General features: G+C 45.2%; 2 protein-coding genes across 2 annotated transcripts; both read right to left on the bottom strand.

The window, feature by feature from the left end:
- Positions 1 to 768: 768 nt before the first annotated feature.
- On the bottom strand, positions 769 to 2996 carry lnc.lemp (lncRNA encoded micropeptide). Its single transcript, XM_083642569.1, has 2 exons — positions 2784 to 2996; positions 769 to 1028 (listed from the first exon to the last, which is right to left on the bottom strand). The coding sequence occupies exon 1, from the start codon at positions 2965 to 2967 to the stop codon at positions 2797 to 2799; it is 171 nt and encodes a 56-aa protein (XP_083498695.1). The 5' UTR covers positions 2968 to 2996; the 3' UTR covers positions 769 to 1028; positions 2784 to 2796.
- Positions 2997 to 4665: 1669 nt separating this feature from the next.
- On the bottom strand, positions 4666 to 15383 carry scml4 (Scm polycomb group protein like 4). Its single transcript, XM_083642509.1, is given in 7 exon segments — positions 4666 to 7719; positions 7924 to 8069; positions 9863 to 10075; positions 12593 to 12722; positions 13842 to 13901; positions 13903 to 14045; positions 15246 to 15383. Coding segments are annotated over 6 exon segments (813 nt in total). The 5' UTR covers positions 14041 to 14045; positions 15246 to 15383; the 3' UTR covers positions 4666 to 7593.
- Between the last annotated feature and the right edge of the window lie 719 nt (positions 15384 to 16102).

Here is a 16102-nt window from a genome sequence, read left to right as displayed (position 1 = left end):
AATCCACAGGATTTATTTATTTTCTTGTGTTAACTACCTGATCAGAGCAGAATTTTGGAAATTGATGCAGTATTGAGCTATCTAGCCAGGCAAAGGGCTGGAACAGAGGCAGATGGGGCATCGTGCATGGACGTCCTCTAAAGAGCTTATTTTTGCCACACAATGGCTCATATCATTATGATACAGAGAGGAATTGAAGTGCTTCTTTTGGGACTGTGTGAGCCCGAGAGTCTCGCGAGAGTTGAGTTGTCGCAGGAAAAGACAGGTGTAGTTGCGCAGCCATGTTTTGTTTCGAGTAATGTAACAGAAAGCATAGCTAAAAGATTTTGGAAGTTATGGCTGAATATTTCACTGATTTCAAGAATGGGAACAAGTTTTTTGAATTCGATGGCTGCCCGCCCGTATTTATTTGAGCAAGAGTAACGTTATATGGTTACTGAAACCGGGCATGGAGACAGGCCGAGAGAGAGACAGGCCGAGAGAGGGGGTGAAGAAACACGCTTCGTGGACTTGTGCGATCTTTGTCAAGACTGCAACAACATTTTGCTCGCATGAGTTGTACATAAAGTCAGGTTAAAAAAATAGCGAAACTCTCCTTAAGTTGCGTCAAGTGTTTGATCAATCAGATGGGTGTCAAACAGATGAATGACTCAAGCAACACCTAGACATACGTGAGCTGAGCTGTCACCACGCAGCCAGACACTGTTTTACATACACAAAGAATGCAACATTTGAAAAACACACAAAAATTAATTTATTTGACCAGAAATCATTGAAAGATTGAATGTTCAGCTGCAGAAAGCCATCAGCTTCCACGTTAGTGTCTGGCAGCAGGAGAGAGAAGCTCACCATGGTAAATATAAACTCAACAGTCTTGAAGCAGGTAGTGCAGCTAAGGCACTCAAGTCATGTTTCAGTCCTTTCTTCGGGTCGCCACAGACGGATCCACAGTGACAGATACAGCATATCCAAGACCCAGCACCTTCACCAGGTAGACCAGCATTCATCAAATCCAGACATCACTGCACCTGAGAAGAAGAAAATAACTGGTTAAACACTGGTGAAAATGTAAACAGCCTACATTAATAAAAATAAAAAATAAAGATTAGAGAAACAAACTGTTGTTGAGACTTGCTGATTATTGCACAGGAGTCAACAATTGACACAAATGAGTTTATATAAACTCATGATTATTAAGGCTTTCAGTCTCATTCTAAGCTTATGCATGAAAGGACAAGTTACATCATAGTTGGTGCAATTAGGCTGCTGAGTCTGGTGAGAAAATAAAGCATAATAGCCTTATTCACAAAGGTCCCATCAGAAATAGTTTGATGTTGGCCTAATGTGTGTGTTTTTCGGCTAATTCATAACAAACAGAAACTTCAACGGTCCACCCATGCAGGCCTGCATGTCCCAATAGCCTAGCTGTACCTCAATAGCCTGGGTAAACCCATCCCCCACGTGACCGCTCTCAGACCTGTTCTCGCCATGTCCACACGGAGACGGAAGCTATCTTTTTTTTTTTCGTTTCAGAAAAGTTTTCCATAAACATGGAAACGTTTCAAGAAATGTGTGTATCCACATGAAACCACTGAAACCGCTGTAGAATAACAGAGAAAGACAATCTCGTCAATAATGGCATACAACCTCTAGGGGCGCACAGTCTATAATGTGTATCTCACTGTAGCAGCAGCTTAAACCCTTGGCTTTGCAGGGAGGTTTGCCATGTCGATGAATAAAATTATTAAACCTACAGTATACAGGCAAATGCAGAGCTGTTCAGCAGGGCTGATGGTCTCCCTGTAGCCTACAATATAGAACGTTAACTATCGGTGACATTCCTGATATCATCCACTTCCATGATCTTTAGACATGTTGCAAACACATCCCAGCGTATTGGCCGCTCCTGCACATCACAGCACAGGCTAAATGATGCAACATAAATATACATTATATAAACTCATGGCATAAATGTGTTTTTATTGGAAAAAGTCGCGTCAAGTAAGCTAAAGTCTTGTTGGAGTGGACACGAGCGGATATCACAGACATCACAGTGCAACCGCGTGTTCCTCAAACCTCTCACTTCCCTATTCACGTTGTATTTACGAGGGCTATATATAGGGCAAGAGAGTATGTTGGTTACACTCAGGGTTTAGATTTCATTTCATTTAATTTTGTCCAATATTAAAATATTCCAGAATTGCATGTTGTATTAAAAATAAATATAATTTCTATCTAACACGTTAAGCCTGATTTTGTTTGTGTTATTGTAAAAATGTAGCCGCCGCTAAGCCTTCTGGGAAATATCCGATGAAGGGAGGGGAGGGGTGGATGGGTAGAGTCAGCTGTGTGGAGCCCTGAGGATGTTGTAGGCTACACGCTGTTCTCCGTGTCCACTTGTTGCTGACGGTGGTAATAGAGGAGCATTATATTTTGCTGCAAGATCCCCACTGCTGTAGCACGAGATTGTTATTGTTGCTGGTGGAGAGAGGTGGGGCTATGGCGTCATCGTTTCAGGAAAGATGCGTATGGGTTGTAAACACGGAAATGCAAGGGTGGCGTCTTCAGATTTAATCACTCTGGGACCCGTTTTGAAAAATTAGCGTATACGGCCAGAACGTATAGTCCCAGAACGCGGTTCCATCTGGACGAAACGGCTATATGACAAAAAACTTTAGCGGATACACCTAAAGTCGTCTCCGTGTGGACATGGCCCAGTCACTATAGTGACTGGGAACTGAGAGAGCAGGTCACGTGGTGGCTGGGTTTACCTAGGCTAGTACCTCAAGTCAGCATTCAAGACAAATCTATCTTCTTCTGCGTTTCTGCCAGTTTGTCCTGCAGTCGCTTCTTCCTCCAGTCCAGGAACTTTCTCCTCATGCGGTTGGCCTGCCATCCGGCCAGGAAGCCCGCCGCAAACGAGACAGCGATGGCAACCTGCAGTGTCCTCTCTGAGACGTCTGCCATGTTCACCTCTGGCTGACAGACACACACATTAGTGTACGCCGCATGAAAATAGTTTCACACGCTCGGCTCGTTGCAGGAAGTGGCTGCTGCTTCCAGTCCCGCGATAACAACGGTAATCTCGCAGATTTCAAAATAAACGTCCGTTGCATTCCGACCACAGCGTAAACAGCAATATAAACAGCATTCACTACTCCCTGGCCTGCTCCCTGTTCAGTGAATGTCGGTTAAGGGCATGCGATTTTAGTCCTTAAAAAATCACTCAACTTGAACAGGCGAGAATAATGTATAGGCTACTGTCCCATTTCTTTTTATAATATTTTGTAATATTCAATTTACACTCAACTATCATGCTATGAATCAATCTACGGTAATTACCCCATAAATTAGCCGCAAAACGCGACTATTTCACTCGAGTACCTCTCCCATCATAGTCGCGCTCGCCCGACCCCTTTATCGAGGGAAAGTTGCACATTTAGCGATCTACAAGCTTCAAACATGCACCAATCACTAATATAAACTACGCACCTTGTTGCCACGGATGTTGTCGAGCAGGCCGCGCTGAGGCCGCGCTTTGTTAACTCGTATTTTAAGAAAGTTTGGGTTATTTGTGTGTCCGGAAACATTATTTTCCCTTCTCCAACGACTCTTCTTCTTTTTTGCTGCTCACCGGTTCAACTGCTCAACTGCGCCACCGCATCATCAAACCTGTGACTGACAGAACGACACAGGGCAAACCCCATACTTGACACATGATGTAATACCCCATGATGCGGTGGCGCAGTTGAGCAGTTGAACCGGTGAGCAGCAAAAAAGAAGAAGAGTCGTTGGAGAAGGGAAAATAATGTTTCCGGACACACAAATAACCCAAACTTTCTTAAAATACGAGTTAACAAAGCGCGGCCTCAGCGCGGCCTGCTCGACAACATCCGTGGCAACAAGGTGCGTAGTTTATATTAGTGATTGGTGCATGTTTGAAGCTTGTAGATCGCTAAATGTGCAACTTTCCCTCGATAAAGGGGTCGGGCGAGCGCGACTATGATGGGAGAGGTACTCGAGTGAAATAGTCGCGTTTTGCGGCTACCCATAAATATGAATAGGAAATTTGGAAACCAACATATTATCAGCCCCATTAGATGAGCAGGAATGAGCAGACTGTGGAAAGATGCAAACAACAAGAAATGGAAAGTCACTAAAGGATGCAGCAATGTTAAAATGTATGTTTTCTGTCTCTTCCTGCTGATTGTATTCAAAATTTGAAATCCTCTTCTGTCGTATAGCCTAGTTTGTTATTATTTTTAAGAAATAAATGACTTGCCCTGGCCTATAAATGACTATAACTGGCTAAGTATATGCTGAAGCTATAGTCTCGTCGAGTCAATGGTCACAAGTTACTCTTTTTAGCTAAATTTAAATTAAAACTAGACACCAAAACATGCCTACTAATGTGAATGTCACTTTTTATGGTCATGCAGATACAGTTTGATAGCTTTGTTTGATAAGAGAAAATATCGCTGACAACACTTGTGCCTGTGTGTAACAACATAGTAATAGGCTAGTACAACACACAGCTAACTGAATCCCAGAATAAGTGATCACAGAATGAGCCGGAGGTGGACACTCAGTGGCACCTTTTGGATCTCTTCGCATTGACAGAAGACACACAATCTCAGACTGTCAGAGTCCATCAAACAAGCAAGTTTATTTTCAAAGTTATCTAAAAACGGAGATTAATATTGTCTGGGGGGAAAAGTGTGCTTGTTATAAAAGCATTCAAAGAAAGAAGAGGTGAGAAATAGTCAGTTTAAAGAGATTGATTTGAGATGGGGCACAGGAGAATTGCACCAGAGTGTGATCAAATCTGTAGAGTATATTTGGAGAAATAGCTCCTGCAAAGCTTATTTCTTGCCATTCAGTGGAGGGTATGAAGTTGGACTGAGCGAATCAAAGTCATCAGATTGGAACAGAGAGCAAATTGTTAACCCATTGATACCTGATACCATTTGCGTGTATATCCCTCGCGTGTATATCCCGCGAACCGCGTCACGCGGTTCGCGGTCTTAAAGGGATACACACACAAATGCTGCATCAGGTATCAATGGGTTAAAGGTAATGCAGCCAATAGCTCCCTAGAGCTCAAGACACTCATGAAATACATGGTTTCTGACATACACACAGCCTACATATTTACATAAGTGTATGGCAAACAAAACATAAACAAATGAGCAAATCACACGCAATACAAAGATACAGGGTAAAATATTAAAGTGACACAGTAACAAAAGCCTTGTGTTTAACCACAAATTGTACAGATGTTGCATTCAGTTTATACATCATATTTGATTGAGTCATTAATGCCTTTATGAATCTTTTGTGTTAATATGACATACTGTAATTATTCTGTGTTCAAGCCAACAGTCATTTCACTCCATACTTGATCATATTTAGGCCACAGTTTGAATATGCAGATGATACTGCTTTTTTCAGTTCACAGAACAAAATATGGCATGCCTCCGATACTCCCAAGTTAGGTATTGTTTGATAAGAATATAAAATGTAGCCGTAGAGCCTTACCTTGAAGTCACATAGAGATATTGAAGTATGTAAACTGTCAGAGAAAGTGTGATTGTAGTGGCAGTGAGGGCTTCTGCGAGCACCATGGGCAAGTATTTCAAGTTGCAGGAGTCTGCTACAAGTTGCTTTCACTCACACCATTTTGCATCCCCAAGTAGCTAAAGAAAAGCAAAAACACAGACGCTTTACTGGGAAGGATGCAAACTGGCCTGCTACTGGGTAGTATCATCTTAATGTGGCAAACCGTGGCACTGGGTGGTTGACACTCCCATATACTATGCGGCTATAATTGGTGGAACACCTTATCGCCTCATTGTTGACTGACGGAGTGAGCACCGTGTTGTGTTTGGTACACAGCAAAAACGTTCAACTTCACAAGTCAATCAGTCCAAAATAAAGTCTGTCTCTGTAAATAAAAATAAAAACTGCCAATGGCTTTCCACATGTTTCCAACGCAGTTTCATTTGCTTCAATCATTTTCTATAAGTGTCAATATCTTGGAATAAAACAGAGCACCCCATTAAGCATTAACATCAAGATTGTGTTAATTGGTCTCCCTTGTTTTAAGAAAAATAAGATTTCAATACATAATGCTGGACTAATTACTTGTATGATGATATTTTGCAGCATATTGGTTACGGGAGCCGTTATCAGTTAGTTTGTGCATGGTCTCAACGCCAGAGTTCTTATGCTGATATACAGTACGTTACTGCATGATGTAAATCTCTCTCTGGGTCTGGGCCACTGCTCGCTCCAGACTGCTGATGGAATCTTGGCCAATGATTGGTTGCGTCGGAATCCTGGAGCCGCCAATCAGTAACAAATTTAGCAATCAGGCGCGCCCACCCAACTTGAATGAACCACTCTCTCATTGGTGCTACGAGCTGTCAATCATTCAATTGTCCCCCCCCCCCCCCCCCCCCCCCCTCAAAACAGCAGCGGGGGGCTGCAAAGTGGCACAGACTTATGTAGTATGCGGAGCGCTGCGAGCGTAACGTAATATTTGAGTCTGGGGAGAGACTAGTTTGTGTAGAGAGATAAATTAGTCAAAACTACCAGTCCACTGTAAAACTGAGCACTTGAACGTAACCGAAGCCTTATTGTGTCTTAACTGAAGGACCTCATCATAAATGTAGCATGTTATGTTGAGGTGACCATACAACTCTGTTAAACTACTCCTACGTCTAGAATCTGTAGGTTTTCAAAGGTGTCATTGATATGGTGTCCATGGTGAGATCGGCACACATCTGGAAGTCCTTTTTGGTCCTCTTTGCAGCAGTAGCTGACATTTATGTCGAGCTGAACTATTTACAATCCAACGCCATTCAGCTACCCAGTAAACAAATATGGAAATTAACCATAATCAAGGTTTCAGCTGTAAATACAGTCTTAATAATATATATACAGTCGATCGGTTCGATTAGAGAAAATGAAATTCAGTGCAGAGGCGAGTGAGAAGCAGTCCGGTACTGTATGTAATGTGGATCCAACAGGGTTCATGATCTATTGCTGACGATGGAGAAGATCCTAAATGTTTCAGATGGAAACAGTTACAGTGAGTTTGGCCATGCTGAAGCGAATCACGAGCAGGTTCTGTTTGAGCCGGTCGATGTGGTAGCAGAGCTGATGTGAATCACGAGCAGGTTCTGTTTCAGCCGGTCGATGTGGTAGCAGAGCTGATGTGAATCACGAGTGGTTCTGTTTCAGCCGGTCGATGTGGTAGCAGAGCTGATGTGAATCACGAGCAGGTTCTGTTTCAGCCGGTCGATGTGGTAGCAGAGCTGAAGTGAATCACGAGCAGGTTCTGTTTCAGCCGGTCGATGTGGTAGCAGAGCTGATGTGAATCACGAGCAGGTTCTGTTTCAGCCGGTCGATGTGGTAGCAGAGCTGATGTGAATCACGAGCAGGTTCTGTTTCAGCCGGTCGATGTGGTAGCAGAGCTGATGTGAATCACGAGCGGTTCTGTTTCAGCCGGTCGATGTGGTAGCAGAGCTGATGTGAATCACGAGCAGGTTCTGTTTCAGCCGGTCGATGTGGTAACAGAGCTGATGTGAATCACGAGCGGTTCTGTTTCAGCCGGTCGATGTGGTAGCAGAGCTTGAGCGCCGGCCCCAGCTTCAGTCCCAGATACTTCATCATCATCTCACTTTTCAGCAAGAGCAGAGCGTCTCCGTCTATCTCCTGAAACACAACACAGACTGATGGAATCTGCAATATCGTTATTATTTTGTAACGCTATTTTTGAAAGGGGAGCTTAAAAGGTGGCCATAGAGATTTTGTAATGATCTTATACTGTACATCTGCCTTCAAGTGAATCCCATGCAAAAAGAAGTCGCATTAGTGTTGACAAACAAATGACACAGTTTGAAAGCATGCCGGACTCACATGCTTCCTGAAGGCGTCGGCATGCGGTCCTAGAGCTTGTGGGTCGGCGTCTTTGATGAACCACACCACCTCGTCCACCCCCCAGCTGGACGGGTCCTTACCAGTGGGACGCTTACACTCAGCGACCTCTGGCATCGGGCTGTAAGCTGAGCACAGAGAGACAAGGGGAGAGGAAGTATCACCGTAATGCTCAATGAACGGCTGCGTCATCTCTCGCGACAAGCCTTCCGATAGCCCTTATTGCCATGGCGGACATTTTGACGTCCCACTCAGCGGGCTAGCATGGGCTTTGGCAGAAGAAGTGATACTGAAAGCTGTAGTTCCTCGAATGGCCACTTGAGGCTGTATCCAAAAGGGAGTCGTACCCCATTCGTCCCCACGATAAAATGCCCCACTTTGTAACAGGATTAACATTTTTGAAACCATTTCTGATATACCGCAGGTAGCCCTGGAGCCTTCCCCCATTGTTCCTTTGTTCTGCGTTCTCGCTGTTGATGACGCCTTTAACTCATTGAGTGCCAGCCACTTTTGGAGAACGGACGCTCCCAGTGCCAGAGTTTCAGAGCGTTTTCAGTGATTTCTCGAGGCCCACAGAATATTGTGTGATATTACTATGTAAACACCGAACACGCAAAAAGAACGATGACACTCTCTTCTATCATCAGCAAAAACAGGTTTATTGATATCATTTTCCGTTCTTTAGTTATCAGCCGGAGAAGATAGCTTGATTTAACCAAAAACAGCCGTTTTTTTCTAGAAGCTGAGATAAAGAGCCTTTTGTGAAATTAAACATTTCATGCACATCACTGACTGAAGCTAATATTTTCTGATGTAGTCACACCTCAAAAATAAATTCCTTCAATAGAACAGCGAAAACCAAGGAATTTTGTTTGGCAAAACAATATTTTTTAGCTGCAACCAGCAGCGCTGGCCCCTGCGTGCGCTGCTGGTTGCAGCTTCTTGCTGGTCTTGATTTGCTGCTGGTGGGCATCAGATATTCTGGCTTGCGTTTGCCAATCCTGTCCTGCTGTCTGGGTCTGTCTGGGTCAGTGTTGTGTGCTGCTCTGCGTGCCCCCCGCCCCCCCCCCCCCCCCTCAACTGCACACTCCTCCTCCGTATGGGAGTGTCTCTGGGGCTTTCTGCTGCATTTGCTCTGCACTGAAAAGTCCGCTACATCCAGCTTTTTTACAGCATTCCGCGTGTATTTGTCACCGGCTCCCATGCTTCCAGTTGAGAATAATAACAACTAATAACAAAATCATGCGGATGGGCTATCGCAGCGGACACGGAGGTGCTCAATTGTGGCAGCAGATTGGCTGCTGCAGGCACAGCTAACGTTATGCTTCATGCATATCGATGCATACGGATGCGATGCGATTTCCGTTTCCCCAACGACTTCTTCTCTGTTTTTTCCTCGCCTTTCTGTAATCTGGAGAGCACTGTCGCCACCTAATGGGTCCCTAAAATAGCTTTTACACATTCAACAGCCACCATACTTTCACAGAAGATGGATCTGGCTTTGATGCACGTCCCACCGTCAAAAAACGCAATTGACGAACATACTCGTCCTTGGCACTCTACGTTACTAAACCAATGGACGAACATACTCGTCCATGGCACTCTACGTTACTAAACCAATTGACGAACATACTCGTCCATGGCACTCTACGTTACTAAACCAATTGACGAACATACTCGTCCATGGCACTCAATGAGTTAACGAGGCATGGCCGGGACCACAACAATTCTCCAAAATGGCAGCTGCCATGCATGGGATCGATTCATGAAGAAGAAAAGTGATTTGTTTAGGAATCATAGTGTGGACCAGAGAGCAAAACATAAAAAGCAACTTTCCTCTTGACTCAATGTAAGAAATAAATATATATCCTATGTATCCTTGTGAATGGTCAATTCCTTGACCAATGAAATTCAGCCTCACCATTCCTGTTTCCCTCCTGGAAGCCCCCAGGACTGGACGCTTGTCTGCACATGCCCATTGGGGTGGAGCAACTGCTGCTGCCACGGTAACCATAGGAGTGCTTGGGCGGGAACTGCGTTGTCATGACGTTGAAGGCGGAGTCACTAGGGTCGACAGCATAGCGCTTGGAGTCCATCGCGTCGCATAAGAAGTCATCGGCCATCGATGTCTCCGCTGGAGGAGGAGTGACAGAAAGGTAGCCTCATTAAGTTGACTGACAGGACACATTGTGGCGAGTCAGGTGATTTCATTTTGATTTACAGGCAAGTCAGGTGATTTCATTTTGATTTACAGTCAAGTCAGGTGATTTCATTTAGATTTACAGTCAAGTCAGGTGATTTAATTTTGATTTACAGTCAAGTCAGGTGATTTCATTTAGATTTACAGTCAAGTCAGGTGATTTAATTTTGATTTACAGTCAAGTCAGGTGATTTCATTTAGATTTACAGTCAAGTCAGGTGATTTAATTTTGATTTACAGTCAAGTCAGGTGATTTCATTTAGATTTACAGTCAAGTCAGGTGATTTCATTTAGATTTACAGTCAAGTCAGGTGATTTCATTTAGATTTACAGTCAAGTCAGGTGATTTCATTTAGATTTACAGTCAAGTCAGGTGATTTCATTTAGATTTACAGGCGAGTCAGGTGATTTCATTTTGATTTACAGTCAAGTCAGGTGATTAAATTTTGATTTACAGTCAAGTCAGGTGATTTAATTTTGATTTACAGTCAAGTCAGGTGATTTCATTTAGATTTACAGGCAAGTCAGGTGATTTCATTTTGATTTACAGTCAAGTCAGGTGATTTCATTTAGATTTACAGTCAAGTCAGGTGATTTCATTTTGATTTTGAAATTCTTCACTGAGTTTAGCTGAGTTTAAGAAGCTTCAATACCTTCTGCCTGCAAGTCAAGATTTTGTGTAGATGTGGAACAGCTGGAAGGTAGCCAGTAATTCTATTGAACCTGCTGGCTTTATGCTAACAGTTTTCTGCATGTCAATAATGCAGAGATGCCCCCTGGTCATGCCAGAGCCGGGCAGTTATAGATTGACCTCATGACAGATTTATTACAGGGAAATACCCTATTGAGAAACACTGAATTACTTCTACATGTGCTCACACAAAGGGCATAGCTATTTTATTGTATACTGAAAAATCAATGATGTGATAGAATCTGTGGGTGTGAGGTTATGTGTGTTGTGTGTGTGTGTGTGTGTGAGACACACACACACACACACACACACACACACACACACACACACACACACACAGAACATATTAGATCTATCACTACCTTTGTATGTCTGAGAGGGAGCCATACTTACACTTTGACTTCTCAAATATCCTAAAATAAACCATAAGAATAATATAAAAAATAAAATAAAATAATATATTGTCTTTGAAAAATAAACCTAAAATGAGAACATGATATAAAATCATTCTATATTACATGTGTGCTGTTTTGACTGTATATTATCTGTAAAACATGAAATGCTCCTCCATTTCACCACAGAGACACAATTTACATAATCTTGCCTGAGCAAACTGGTGTGTGTGTGTGTGTGTGTGTGTGTGTGTGTGTGTGTGTGTGTGTGTGTGTGTGTGTGTGTGTGCGCATGTGCATGTGTGTATGTGCGCGTGCGCGTATGTGTGTGTGTGTGTGTGTGTGTGTGTGTGTGTGTGCGCGGCTGCGCGCGTGTGCGCGTATGTGTGTGTGTGTGTGTGTGTGTGTGTGTGTGTGTGTGTGTGTGCGTGCGTGTGTGTGTCAAAGAGCAAACCACCGGCCCTTTGATACTTGAGATTCCCATTCCCACCTCAAATATTCATGAGCCAACCTTTAAATATTTGGTTAATACTCATTTGCAGATTTCCAGAGCAGGCCAGAAGGTGAGGAGAGAGAGAGACAGAGACAGAGAGAGAGAGAGAGAGAGAGAGAGAGAGAGAGAGAGACAGAGAGGGGGAGAGAGAGAGAGAGAGAGACAGAGAGAGACAGAGAGAGAGAGAGAGAGAGATAGAGAGAGGGGGGGGGAGGGGGTATATGAGATGTGTTTTGAGTGAAAGAATCAAACGTGTGATTTCCTCCAGAGCCCACTACGCTGTGAAGGAAAGCAAGCTGGTGGGCTGAAAGGGAATTAGGTGTGTTTGGATGGTGTCTGAATGAGGATATGAGGGATGTAAACACAGGGGAAAACCATATAGGCAATAGTGTTGTTTTTGATTCAACCTGCAAGAGGCTGCTGTTTGACATCTGAAAGCATCTCTCCAGTCACGGGTGCCCATGAGTTCAGACAACAGAGAAGAAAGGAGGCGCACTGACAAAGACGTGAGACTGTGTTTTAGCATTGAATCAAAGAGGGAAATTGTCTCAGCTTGAAGACGAACAGGGGAGGAGGGGATGAAAAAGATAAGATACCTTCCAGGTCATACTGTATCCTGCGTATACAAATATGAAGACCACCGTCCTCATATTAAATGTCCTTGTGTCTTTATTGCATTAAGGCTTACAAATCTTTCTTTCACCAATAAGGACTCACCTGGACTCACATGCTGCTTTCGTGTTTCATGAAGGAGCAAGGGCTCCCCCTACTGATTTGTATAGTGCGTGTGCGTGTGTGTGTGTGTGTGTGTGTGTGTGTGTGTGTGTGTGTGTGCGTGTGCGTGTGCGTGTGCGTGTGTGTGTGTGTGTGTGTACCTGTGAGGGCCTGTGGCGTGGCAGAGTGGGGGACGATGGCAGCATCTTGTGGGATGGAGCCCATCTCCGGCTCTGGGGTGCTGCTGGGAGGAGAGTCAGCCAGCGGGGACATCACCATCCTGGGCTTCAGCTGCACACACACACACACACACACACACACACACACACACACACACACACACACACACACACACACACACACACACACACACACACACACACACACACACACACACACACACACACACACACACACACACACACAGAAATCAATATCTTCTTCTTCAGGTGTCTTGGGCGTTGCACGCTTGGGCGATCATGGCTTCCCACATCGAACGATCCCTGACAGCGTCAAAGATGTCTCGTCTCTTCAGGGCTGTTAGTTCTTTTACGTGGTCCAGATACTTTCTCCTTCGCCTTCATCTTCCGCGTTTCCCAGGCAAACAGCCTTGTGATGTCAAGACATTCTATCTGTCCCTTCCTCAGGACATGGCCCAGGAAGTTAAAGTTTCTCTCATTTAATGATCTTTCTGCGCGGGCGCGTCGGAGTACTGTCTCGTTGGTTACCCTGTCTCTCTGTAGGATATTTTCATCATCATTGTCGAAGAAACCACATTTCTGCTGCTTCTGAGATTCTATGGAGTTCTGGTGTTATAGTCCATGTTTCTGAAGCGTACGACAAGATTGAGCAGATGTAGCATTTTAAACCTGGGCCTTGTTATATACCAGTATCAAAATGAGGGGGGGCCCACCACCCAGGTGGGCTACCTCATCTAAAGGGCCTTTCTGTGTGGAGTTTGCATGTTCTCCCCATGCTGCCCGTGGAGTTTCCTCCATAGAACATTGGCAATTTTGGCATGGACCCCTATTCAAAACTTGCAGAAGATCATCACCTGACCAGTGACGACAAAGAACTGAAGTTGGTCCCCAGGCGCTGTACACTGAAAGCTGTCCACTGCTCCCCGCTGCCCCCTGGAGGAAGGACATGCCTCGATGGGATAAATGCAGAGACTGAATTTCACGGCGCCACCCAGCATGTGTGTGTGTGTGTGTGTGTGTGTCACCGCCGACACGCGCGTGCATTCGGTGTGTGGTGTTTGTGACAATAAAGACGGGCTTGTCCGTCCCCTGTTTGTAAAGAAAATAAGACTTGGTTCCTTTAAACGTCCACACAGCAGAAATAATAGTAGCCTAATTGCAATAATTCACATGAAAGCCATTTTAATGTCAGCAGCCGGTGTGCGCGCACCTTAAAGCCGGGCTTCCTGCCTCTCTTCTTGGGCACTTTGAGGGGGGGAGAGTGGCTCGGCGTAGCGGCTCTGGAACTCCAGCTTACGGATGGGAGGCCGACCTCTCTTCCTGCCCGGTACCTTACCCTGAGGCCCCGCGAGGAACTGCGGGCCGAGAGTGGGAGTCTGCATCCCTGAGCCGGCAGACGAAATACTCATCAGACCTGAGAGACGGAGAGAGAGGGAGAGAGAGGGAGAGAGTGAGAGAGAGAGAGAGAGAGGGAGAGAGAGAGAGAGAGGGAGAGAGAGAGAGAGAGAGAGAGAGAGTGAGAGAGAGAGAGAGAGAGAGAGAGAGGGGTAGACCTATTAAATGGAATTTGACAATAACAGGAAGTAGCAGCACTGCCACAGCTCCAAATCAGAGCGGAAATCCCTCCATCTCCAGCAGCACGCACGCACGCACGCACACACACACACGCGCACGTACGCACGCACGCACACACACACACACACACACACACACACACAGACACACACACACACACACACACACACACACACACACGCGCGCAGCGCACACACACACACACACACACACACACACACACACACACACACACACACAGAGTAATTTCTGAAAATAGCAGAAACAAAGCCACATATAGCTTTGTACTTTGCCACACCCCTCCCCCTCTCCAGCTGCAAAGATTGCAATAAATATCATTACTGCACACACAGAGAGAGAGAGAGAGAGAGAGAGAGAGACAAAGGCCTATACACCCCACAATCAGACTCCCTCATGCACACGCGCACACACACACACACACACACACACACACACACACACACACACACACACACACACACACACACACACACACACACACACACACACACACAGAAAGAGGAAGTGGGAGAAAGGCAAAGACACCCAAGAACACCCACACACACACACACACACACACACACACACACACACACACACACACACACACACACACAGAGCCAGCCAATCAACGATCTCTCTCTCTCCATCCATCCCTCCATCCGTTCATTGCAATCCGTTACCTGACATGGCCTCTGTGCTGATGATGCGCTGTGTTTTCATACAGAGCCTGGTGCTCTACTCTCTAGCTGTCATATATCTATTCTTTGTTTTGGTTTGGTTTTGTTAGCTAGTTAACATGCCATCCTGGTCCTGGCCTGGTTCCTATAGGGCAAACCAACAACTGTCAGATGCACAGCTCTCTGTGACGTGTCAGAGACAGAAAACAGAGAGAGAAACACAGCACCAGCATGTGTTTATATCCCTGATGTCAGATTGCCTCTCCCACCCTCCTCCTCTCGAGCCAAGCAGCCACACAGCAAAGTCCCAGCTTCCAAAGCAGCACTGCAGTATTATTGTTCAGAGCGTTATTGCCTACCATGCACACAGCCGTCTGGTCAAAGCTCGTCTGTGTGAGTGACGCTTCACTCCAGCAGTAGGTTACTGGATATTCCCCCTGATGGATCTGCTCGCCGAGTATCCTCTCTCTCCCGGTCTGCTTCTACCGGTCTCTCCTGCTACACACACTACTGTCAAGACACCGGCAAGTCTGCATGCCTCTCTCTCTCTCTCTCTCTCTCTCTCTCTCTTTCTCTCTCTCCTCTCTCTCTCTCTCTCTCTCTCATCCTCCCACCAGCTTCCTCCGTAATAGCTACACCCCCCCTCCCCCTCCTCTGTGTCCCCCCTTTCAGTCGTCATGGCAACACGCCTCTAACATCCCGCGGCAGCCGGCAGACGTGCTGTGCTCAAAGCAGTGTGTGTGTGTGTGTGTGTGTGTGTGTGTGTGTGTGTGTGTGTGTGTGTGTGTGTGTGTGTATGTGTGTGTGTGTGTGTGTGTCTGTGTGTGTGTGTGTGTGTGTGTGTGTGTGTGTGTGTGTGTGTAATGTAATTACAGTTGCCGCAGCTCAGGATTTTCTGTCTTCAAAAAAAGAGGAAAAAAGCTTAGTGGCAGCGACGAGGCATTCACACTGTGCACTGGGTTTGGTGCAAAAAGCATCCGGCTTACAAACTGTAAACTATAATACTAAAAATTATTTTCTCAAAATGTGCAGGTGGATTTGTTTCAATGTTTGAGCCATGCAAAGTCATGCTGCCTTGCCTCATTGGCTGGTGCCAGCAAAAATCCTGGCATGGAAAATTCTGCACAAAGATCATGTTCTTTTGATAGTTATTTTGGGAAAACATTCATTGCAAAAAAACTGCAAAAAACGCTGTCAAAACATCTTTGAAATATTT

This window comes from Poromitra crassiceps, assembly GCF_964638095.1.
Source record: "Poromitra crassiceps genome assembly, chromosome: 9".
In the NCBI taxonomy this organism is placed as follows: domain Eukaryota; kingdom Metazoa; phylum Chordata; class Actinopteri; order Beryciformes; family Melamphaidae; genus Poromitra; species Poromitra crassiceps.
The sequence above is the reverse complement of the archived record's forward strand: the minus strand, read 5'-3'. Positions and strand labels throughout refer to the sequence as shown.

Coding starts and splice junctions, on each gene's coding strand:
- lnc.lemp (XM_083642569.1), bottom strand. CDS start 2,967: ATGGCAGACGTCTCAGAGAGGACACTGCAGGTTGCCATCGCTGTCTCG.